The sequence below is a fragment of the Urocitellus parryii genome, chromosome 5, assembly GCF_045843805.1.
Source record: "Urocitellus parryii isolate mUroPar1 chromosome 5, mUroPar1.hap1, whole genome shotgun sequence".
In the NCBI taxonomy this organism is placed as follows: domain Eukaryota; kingdom Metazoa; phylum Chordata; class Mammalia; order Rodentia; family Sciuridae; genus Urocitellus; species Urocitellus parryii.
This window is the reverse complement of record NC_135535.1, coordinates 199,346,486-199,356,994: the sequence shown is the minus strand read 5'-3', so window position 1 is coordinate 199,356,994 and position 10,509 is coordinate 199,346,486. Positions and strand designations below refer to the sequence as shown.

The following is a 10,509-nucleotide window of genomic DNA, read 5'->3' as shown; positions in this document are numbered from 1 at the left end:
CCGCCCGGTGCTAGGAGCCGCTGGCCCGGCCAGACCGAGCCCCGCGCCCGCAGCCCTGCAGCTCGCGGCCCGCCCCGCGCCCCGCCGGCGCCGGGGCGTCCGCATCCCCCGCCCCGTCCCACTCCGCCCTCGGGCGACCCGCCCCCGTCCGGGAGGAGGAGCCCAGGCGAGGGGGAGGAGGAGGGAGAGGTTTGCGAGAGGGAGCGAGGCCGCGCGAGCCGCCGGCGGTTCGTATTACCGGGGTTGGGAGGAGGAGCCGGGCCGGCCGGCGGGCGAGCGGGGCGAGCGGGGCGGGCGGGAGGCGTGGGGAGGCGGAGGCGGCCTGGCCGCAGGAGGCAGGCGGGAGGCCGGGCGCGCCTCCCACCTCCGCAGCCCCCGAGCGGCCAGGCCTCACCTGCCCGCAGGCCCCGGAGCCGCCGCCGCCCAGGGCCGTCCCCGGGCGGGCACCGGGGGACGGTGGCTACGCGAGTCGCGCGGGTCCGCGCGGAGGCCTGGACGGCGCGGCCAGGTGATGTGGGCCCCTGTGCTTCTCCAGAGGAAAGGGACCCTCAGAGAAGCCGTGCCCCCGGGCTTCCCCCGCGAGGCGCTCTGACATCTGCCCTAGGGTAGCTGGGCAGCCCGAGCCGGCCCGGCCGGGTCGAGTGTCCTTAGGATGCAGTGATTACGGAATTAGGCTCTCCCTACAGGAGGGGCACTCCCTGCGCTCCAGAACCCGGTGCAGAGAAAAAGGGCAGAATGATGCTGTCCGAGCAAGCCCAAAAGTGGTTTCCAACCCACGTGCAGGTCACAGTGCTCCAAGCCAAAGATCTGAAGCCAAAAGGCAAAAGTGGCACCAATGACACATACACTATAATTCAGCTGGGCAAGGAAAAGTACTCCACCTCTGTAGCTGAAAAAACCCTTGAGCCAGTGTGGAAGGAAGAGGCCTCCTTTGAGCTGCCTGGGTTGCTAATGCAGGGGAATCCAGAGAAATACATTCTTTTCCTCATAGTTATGCACAGGTCCCTGGTGGGTCTGGATAAATTTTTAGGGCAGGTGGCAATCAATCTCAATGACATCTTTGAGGACAAACAAAGAAGGAAAACAGAGTAAGTTTTGTAATTTATTTGAATTTGGGGGCACTTATTTATGAATTTTCTGATCCTGAAAATTACTTGAATGGGGGGGGATTAACTTTGGATTGAAATATGGCCAGTTTTAAGCACGCTATTTGCATGACTGTGAAGTAAAAATAGTCCTTAATGGAGTGATTAATGACCCATTCTCTCTGTTAGAGGTAAATATCTATTATTGAATATTTTGATTGGATTTTAAGAATGTTAATATGACTTGAGAAAATTAACATTATTTTACTTTTTATAAGAAGCTTGGATCTCATTGTTGACCAACTAAAACTGATATAGGTGTAATTTATGATTTTTAAAAAACATTACAACTTTTCATGAAATGGAAAATCAGAAAATTAAATCTGCCAATGTAATGTTTGTATGTATGTTGAACTCTGTGGCTGTGGAAAGATGAATTATCAAATTTAAAACTCAGTATTTAATTTGAGCATTATAAACACAGTTGTCTATTATTGTAGCCCAGCCGCTTTTTAGGGTCATTACATCTTGATAGGGTATGAAGCTGTTAAAAGATAAAACACAGTTTTAAAAGTGCACACAAACCTCAATCCTGCACCCACTAATGTTTTCCTCTGAATTTGCATTATAGTAGAGTTGTTATTATATTACTTCAGAATTAGTTCTGCAAAACTAGTGTGTTTAGATCATATTAACAGCTATAAGATTACAGACAGTGATTAAATTCTTGTGATTTAGTGATTTAATGACTTCTTCAATAAAACATGGCCTTTTTAGTGTGACTTTCATGCTTGACTTAGATATATTTCAATTTAAAAATTACAATACAAATTAGGACAAGCAATTATATCTAAAATTGAAAAAATAGTATGCTTTTTAAACAAATAAATATATATACCCCATTCTTAAAATATTTCTAGTCTGAGAGAAAATTAAAACCAGTGGAATTAATGGGAGAAAATTGGGTGGAATTTGTAAGACGACTTCCAAAACAGCCCTTGTGTTTCTTTCAGTTGTAACTAATTTATTTACCCTTTGAGGAAACTTTTTTTCATAATGATATTAAGTTCATGTTAAATTTTTTATGTTTGAAACTATATTTTAAAACAACTACTCCTTATTTTTTCTGAACATATCTGTCTTGCACTTCTCTAGATCAGAGTGTTTTATTTTGAATCTGTTCTTTTTCTAAGATTTAATACACTTTGAGTAAAAAAGTAGAGTTAAAAAATACTAGGAATGCAAGAAGAAAAATGGTAAATATTTAATCTAATTGAAGAGATGAGAATATTTTAAAAGGGAGAAAAAGTTTTTACAAAGTGTAAAGTTAAGTATTTATCAGTGATTTTTAAAAGAAAACTATTTGATACTTTTTTATTAAAAAGTTGTATTCAGTTTCCTCCAAAGGGTTCCTCATCAAATTTAAAGTAAGAAGTGAGTAATTACCAAAGAATTTGTTTCAAATTGCCAATTTGGGGTGACTCTGTATGAACTGTGTAAAATGTTTTGAATGTAAACTTTTAAGTATATTGTAACTTCAGATTTCTTACTGTACTTAAGTAGTACTTTTATTGAGGAATAATGTACTGTAGGCCTCTGGAACATAAATTTTTCAAGTTAAAGTAGGCCCAAGTGTGAACCCAAAGTTCTAAGGATGAAATAGCCTTTTAAAGTTTCTTCTTCTTTTATTTCTTTCTTTGGCAGTGTCACATTTACAATAAATTTGGCTATGAGCAATGCCCTAATAATGTAGTGTCTATATAAAATTGATTAGAACTTTTTTGGGGAAAATGCTTTGAAATATTATCAACAGAGCTTGTGATGTTATTGCATTCAAAGCAATTTTCATATGTTATGAAACCCTTAACATTTTCTTTGTGGCTAAATGGGGACCACGTATTTGATGAGGTATGTTTATTGGTAATAATTCTAGATTTTTAATATATTTAATAGCTTCCTTTTCCAGCACAGCTGTACATGTGGCAAAGTAAGAGACAGATTTCAGCCACCGGTGTATTGCAAGAAAGATATTTAATATTCTGCACATTGCTAAACCTTGTCAGCATATTCCCAAATGCTTTTTGGAAAACTGGTATGAGTGATGAAGACTACCAGCTGATTTAGAAGTCCCATGAAACTGATGGGTGTGACGCTTTTTACTTTTTGACACTGAAGACAAGTATTTACATCATGTCTTCTAGTTGTGTTGAAACATGATGGTTAAGACTATTATTTTATGTATTTTTTTCATGTCTTGAAAATATATATATATATTTTTTTTAAGGAGAAGGGAAAAGGGCCCAAGCCCAAATCCTAACAGTGTAAAGAGTACTTGTGTATTTCCACCTTTAATGGATGTCTGGGTTGGTTCTGGCATGAGATTTAAGATATAATACAATGTTTAATAATAGAATGGTAAAATCGTTGAAGCTATTATGTAATATCCATTGATTTTTTACAATAGAAGGTGATGTTGATTTTTTAAAAAAATGCTGGTAAAAAGTAATAACAATTTGAGTCCCTAGAGTTAGGTATGATTCTAGCATACATAGATTTTAGGACTTTAGCATGGGTCTCTGCAGTGCACCTGCGTCCTGGCCTCTGGCACTCTTATTGCCAATCTTGTCCCATTTCTGACCACACAGCACCAATTGCTTGGGAATAGTTCCCACATGTGTGGTAGTTTTTGAACATGGACCTGTGCCCACTAAAAAATTGAACAGAGCCCATATACAGTTTAAACCCAGTACTCTAGAGGTTAAAAAAAAAAAAAAAACGAAAAAAAACAGCATTAATTCAGTGAACCTCAAATGCTGTGTCTTCATTTTATCTTTTTATCTGATGGGGAAACAAACGTCTCAGGAGTGAGTCTTGAAGCCTTTCCCTTTAGGTCAGTTTCAAAACAAAGCCACTAAAGCTTCTTGTCATTGCCACTTTTTAAACTAGTATATTTGTCGAAGTTCTTTGCAGATTATTTTTCTTCTTTGTGGGGGGATAGAAAATGTACTGTATTTATAGTTGTATTCAGACACTGATTGCTTTATTCTTTAAAGTTATCTAGGTCCAAAATGGTGGATTGATGGTTTTAAGAATGTGATTCTAGAAATGAAAAATTGAATATTTATGTAGTGCAAGGCAAACTGCCTTCAAAGAGCTTATACTCTAGCAATAAAGAACTGCATTGCCTCCTTTTGGGCTGTCACATCTCCTGGTAAATGCAGCATCCTGTAGTATGTGGCACCATGTGGTTAACCTTATTAACACATGTGGTCCATCAAATAAGGAAGAACTTCTATTCTCCTCCAGATGTTATTCATCAACTTTATTTTTTTTTCTTTTGACTTTGCTCTGACGTTGGGAAATTGTGTATCATTCTCTGTGCCTCAATTCCCTCACCTATAAAATAAGGATGTTAAAACAGATGATTTTATTTGATTTTCTTTCTAAAATTCTATGAATTTTGACTGTTTTCCCCACTTTCCATTTTTTGGGTTTTGGTGTATTTTCTCCTCAGATTTACTTTGACTCATTATACACATGGAAATCCCACATGCTTGTAGCTGGTGTAGATGTCATGTGTCATTTCTGTCTTTCCTGGAAAGGACTGTGAACCAGTCTCCCATTTGATTCAGCCTTCTCTTGGTACATCCTGTTGCTAACAATGAGAGAAAGAACTAATGTAAAATTAGATCAGAGTTCTTTTGTAGCTAAGAAAATTTGTTACACTTGATTAAAGCTATATTTAAATAACTTGTCTGCAGGAATGGATATCATGCTTCATTGCTAAGTAATGTGAAAACATCATAGGAGCTCTTTTCTAGACTTGATTCTGCAGTTTTCTGGCTGTTTGCCCTGTAAAATGACCAGTTGTGACACCACAACTGGAGAATTTCTCATGGATAAAAATATTGTAGACAACACCAAAATAAACTTTGCTTCTTACACATAATTTAAAAATGGGCAGCACGATACTCTAATATGCTATACAGTAGCAGTAGTAAGTGAGGCAAATAGATTCTAATAGGAAATATTTCAACTTTTCAAAAAAATTTATAGGATTTGTTATTTGTCTCTTTCTGTGTTTCACTCATTTTTGTATATTTTCTTTAAGAAAAGACTTTGATCCATTTTATATGAATCTAAATTACATCATTCACAGTTTAATGATTAGCAAACTGTATGTAGTGGTTTTAAGTGTTAAGAAAATTCTTATAATATTTTGACATGAGTAATATTTTGGGGTGAGCAAAATATTAATGTTATTAAAGTGTATTTATTATTTTTATGATACTCAAAAATAATTTGAATTAGTGAATTCTTTCAAAGTCTCTGCCTCAGTGTATTTTAATATTAAAAAATGTTCTCTGTCCATTGGTAACACTTATCTCATATGGAAATATATTAACTATTATTGATAAGAATTTTTGATGATGAGTAATTTTCAAATTGTGAAAGAAGACTTATCCAAAATCCTTACACTTGACAAAGACCTGTTCCTTCAGTACATGTCACATTACAGAAATAATGATCTGTTTTTTAAAGTGAAACAATGAGTAAAACCATAAACACTCTGGCTAACAGGTTCTCATCTAGTGCTCAATTGCCCTGATGTGTGCAGTAGCTTTACCTAAAGAACTGTGTGTATATGCCAAGGTCTGATAGCCTTTCTTCATTACATGTTACAACACATTTTTTTTTCTTCTTTTTAAGGTGGTTTAGGTTAGAATCCAAACAAGGAAAAAGAGTCAAAAACAGGGGTGAGATAAAGGTCAATATTCAATTTATGAGGAACAATATGACAGCAAGTATGTTTGACTTATCAATGAAGGACAAAACAAGATCTCCTTTTGCAAAATTGAAAGATAAGATGAAAGGTAGAAAAAATGATGGGACATTTTCTGATACGTCTTCTGCAATCATTCCAAGTACTCCCATGCCTGATGCCAGTACTGAATTTTCAAGTGGTGAAATACAGATGAAATCCAAACCAAAAAAGCCTTTTCTTTTGGGTCCTCAGCGTCTCTCTTCTGCACATTCAATGTCTGATTTAACGGGGTCCCACATGTCTTCTGAGAAACTGAAGTCTGGTGCTGTAGGTCACACACATCTTCTTGGACGCCACATAGAGTCCTTTGGAGCCGTTCCAGAAAATGGTAAGTGGTACCTTCTTTCCAGTGTAGTCTTTCCTCAGTAGTTAATTACTCTTGTAGTTTTTAAGTGTAACTTCTAAAGTTGAAAAACTAAAATTGCCGTTTCATGGTGGTATTTTATAGATTTAGTCGTCTATCAATTATTGAGTGTCTACTGTACCCTTGATAAGTTCATTGAAAGCAAAGTTTGTTTGCATTTTTATATATTTTATTAGGTGATAATAAAATGAGTTTCAGTCTCTCTTCATGCCCTGGCTCCTTTTTTTTTTTTTTTTTTTTACTGTTGTTTCTCCTGCTTTGAAAGCCTGAAGCATAAATGAACATTCAATTTCATCATAAGGTTCTTGGGAAAAAAACTTTAATGTTCAGAAATAAGAAAGTCAATTTAATGCTAATGATGAAAAAAAGCCAAAAAACAAAAACAAACTTTGAGAATTTCTAGCATTATCATGCCAGTGGGTCCTCTAGTTTTGACATTATTGTTTGTTTGTGTGATGGTTTCTGAGCTAAGTAAATTACTAATTGTCTAATAAGACACTAATTGTTAGTAGCCTAACTTCAGAACGTTATACCTTTCCATTTTAAGATTGTTTTCCTTGATTATTTTTAAGGTTAATACCTTTAAATAGCTAATTGCACTCATTCTAAAAGCAGCAGAATGTGTCAAATAGTATGATGTAATGTGTCACTGATTATGTACTAACTACAAAATTGTTTGTAGGAAGTCTTAAGTCTCCACACAGAAGAGCATTAAGCTTTGATACTTCTAAAATGAACCAACCTGACAGCATTGTGGGTGAAGGTGAATCGTCTTTTGGAAGACAAAATGACCCATTTACAAATGTGACTGCTTCATTACCCCAAAAATTCGCAACACTGCCAAGGAAGAAAAATCCATTTGAAGAAAGCAGTGAATCATGGGACAGCAGCATGAATTTATTTTCAAAACCAATTGAAGTAAGAAAAGAAAATAAAAGAGAGAAAAGGGAGAAAGTTAGCCTATTTGAGAGAGTGACTGGGAAAAAAGATGGCAGAAGATCTGATAAACTTAACAATGGGGGATCTGATAGCCCTTGTGACTTGAAGTCACCTAATGCATGTAATGAAAATCGTCAGGACTATTTTGATTATGACTCAACTAATCCGTTTACAACAAAATTCAGGGCTTCAAATATAATGCCATCTTCAAGGTAAGTTTTGAATGGGGAAGGTTGTGCTATTTATAAAATAAATTCTTTTTATTTTGCTTGGAAATTTTTTCTTTTTTATAATTGCTTATAGAGCCAAGTAATTTTGCATACATCTTTGGAATTGAACTTTTTATCTTGGAAGGATTGAAAGGATAAAAGATTTTTATTCCCTACCCTAGTCTGCTCTCACTTATGTAAGCCAAAACTCACCAAAACTTTGGAGAAACAGCATGCCTTTTGATGAGACATGGTGACAGTGAATAATCCAGGGGTGTGAGTGCAAGCCAGAGATGTATTCCTAGGTATTTTCCAGGGATTAAGTCCTGGGCTGTCTAGAGAGGTTTAGTAAACCAGTAGCGGCACATAGTCTGTTGTTTAAGAATTAGTACTGAAATATTAATGTTTCTATTCTGATGATTTCAGGATAGATTTAATAAATATCCTTACTAAATGATTGTTTAGGAATAGTTTTGTGAATGTTCATTGGAATTCAGTGACCCGCATGTATACTGTAAATACGTAAGAGATCTTTATGAAAATTTATAATCATAGGAATAATCATTATGATAAAGATTAGAATTTCAAACTCATGAGTTTTCAGTTTTATATATACTGCTACTTTTTCTTGTTCCTTAGAATTTAGAACTGTATATATTTAAATGCAATTAATGAATTTTGTAGGTGTGAATGATTCAGTGAGGATAAATAGCTCTTGAAGTACATAGTACAAAGCTAGCCCAAATAGGGAACCCTTAAATGGTGAGTAATATAGGTTGAGCATCCCAGTCAGAAAATCTAAAATCTAAAATGCTCTTCCTTAAGAAATGTGGACTTCAGCATTAATGGTTTTATAGTAGATGGAACTCTTGGAATTTTGGATTTTGGAACAGTTTATTAAGAGTTTGGATTTTTCGATTGGGAATATTCAACCTGTAAAGTCTGCAAATATTCCCAAATCCAAAAAGCTTAAAGGCATCTTGGGTAAGGGATACCCCACCTGTATTGTGTTTTTGTGTTGTCAGTCGTTTTATTCATGCGCAGCTCTTTGCTTTGTCCCACTGTAAGCAGCAAGGGTAGTGTGACAGTCTCCCTTGGAGGCCCTGCTCTCCCCCTCCCTTGTGCATCTTCCATCACATCAAAAGCCATGTATTTAAATTTTGGAAGGGAAATGCGTATTTCTTTCATTCTCTTTTATCAATAAATGGGTATTTGCTGTGGTTTTAGAAGCATCATTCAGTTTTGTTTATAGACTATACCTCAGAGAAATAAATTTTTATCATTGGTGTCAATGTGTTCTTGAAAAGTTTTGAAGTGCTATTCTAAAACGTTTTGTATTGGTATTTCATGTAGTATCCTTCACGTCTTTCACTAAGTCCTACATTACAGGGGTAAATAAACATATATTAGCTTTTCTCCACTTTTACTGACCTTTCTTTTGCAGAATGTTGTTGAAAACAACTGTGCAAGATAAGAGATAACTTAGAGATGGAGTAATTTCAGTAATTTTAGAGTTAATGAAAAGCAAGAAGATGGGACATGATAGAAAAATAATATTTTATGTTAGCATTTGAAAAATAATTATAAAAGTAAATATATATTTAATTGCCCTGGACTTGGGCTGCACTCATGGATTGCCACAAGCTTTAAAAGTACGTGTGGCCTATTGGTAGATGAAGACTTTGGTTGGGTTACTTCACTATTACTATTCCTGTTAAAACTAGAGCTGTTTCATGATGTATGGAGAAAATGATTGCATGTATATAAAAATAGGTTTTTTAAATTTTAAGGCCTTTTTCTTCATATTTAGGAGGTGGCAGATATAAGGACAGAAAGGACAGAGTGTATAAATTCCTGGCAGATTCTCATTTTCTGTCATAATCCATCTTTGTGGTAAATGTGAAACATTTAAATAAAGGGGTAGCTCTAGTTAATAGTGTAAAAAAGAAGAGTTGAATGTAAGTTGACCCAGAGAAGGATTACAGTTCATGTTTTTAGGAAGCAGCTTTGTTTTGGGTTGAATTTGGGCAGATACTGTTAAGATAGTGTGTTCTTTACATAACAGCATCAGCATTCTTGTTTATCCTCCCAGTATCATCCCCCAGTTACTTGGGACTGTTTGAATTTCTCAAGTTAATATCCAAGTCACTTTTGAGGCTATAGGCTCAAGTCACAAGGACACGTGTTGTGCATTATTTTTCCGATAGTACTATAGATCAGTTTACAGTCTCCTGGACCCTTCTGACTAGTCTTTGTGAGAACACTGAACAAAGCTGAAGGGGAATATATAGCTGTGAAGCTGCACTTGGTTTTTGTTGAGGGGATTGGTCCATCTGAGATTGCAGGAACAGAGAAACTCTGCAATAGCTGTCTAAGTGAATAATACTTATGATTAAAACTAGAGAATTTTCTTTATGCAAACAATTTAAAATTTCTAAGGAACTTTTTTTTAAGAAGTTAGAGTTTTTATTTTTTCATGCAAATGAAGTCTGCCTGAAGGAATCACATTGGAAATCACAAAACATACTTTTTTGCTTCTGTGTTTGGAATAGTTCCCCTAGCTATAATAAACAACTCCAGATATCACTGGCTCACCACAGTAAAAGTTGCTCAGTTCTGTCACAAAACAGTACATGGAGGTGGGGATGGAAAACATGGCTGCTCTCTTAATGCAGTCATTCAGCACCACATAGTCTCTCAGGCTTCTTCCTTCTTGTAGTGTTACCATTTATCACAAGCCCTCCAAGATCATTGCAGCAGGGAAAGGGAGGGGAGGATCACAGGTGGATCATTTTTGTGTTTCAGGCCTAGTAGTGGTTTGCATTGCTACCCCATACATCCCCTTGGCCAGGGCTCAGTCATGTCCCAGTGCCACTGCAATCAGTTAAGAAATAGTTTAGTTGTGTACCCAGAAGAAAATGGAACTGGGTTGACACAAGGTCAGCTTTCTACTGAGAAGTTTGGAGGCTGGAACACTGGGCATCTGCAGAACTACAGCAGTGTAATTGAGAGAATAGTTGGAATTTTTATAAATTTCAGGAAAATGTTTTATCAGCTTATATTTGGCATTGAGTTGTTTGTGTATCA

At 36.8% G+C, this 10,509-nt stretch overlaps 1 protein-coding gene across 1 annotated transcript in view; it reads left to right on the top strand.

The window, feature by feature from the left end:
• Positions 1-404: 404 nt before the first annotated feature.
• Rab11fip2 (RAB11 family interacting protein 2) overlaps positions 405-10,509 on the top strand; it is a 37,274-nt gene continuing 27,169 nt past the window's right edge. Inside the window, exons 1-3 of the mRNA XM_026384236.2 lie at positions 405-1,088; positions 5,796-6,238; positions 6,957-7,425. Of these exons, the coding sequence (XP_026240021.2) occupies positions 736-1,088; positions 5,796-6,238; positions 6,957-7,425 (1,265 nt within the window). The 5' untranslated portion in view covers positions 405-735. The remainder of the gene's footprint in view (positions 1,089-5,795; positions 6,239-6,956; positions 7,426-10,509) is intronic.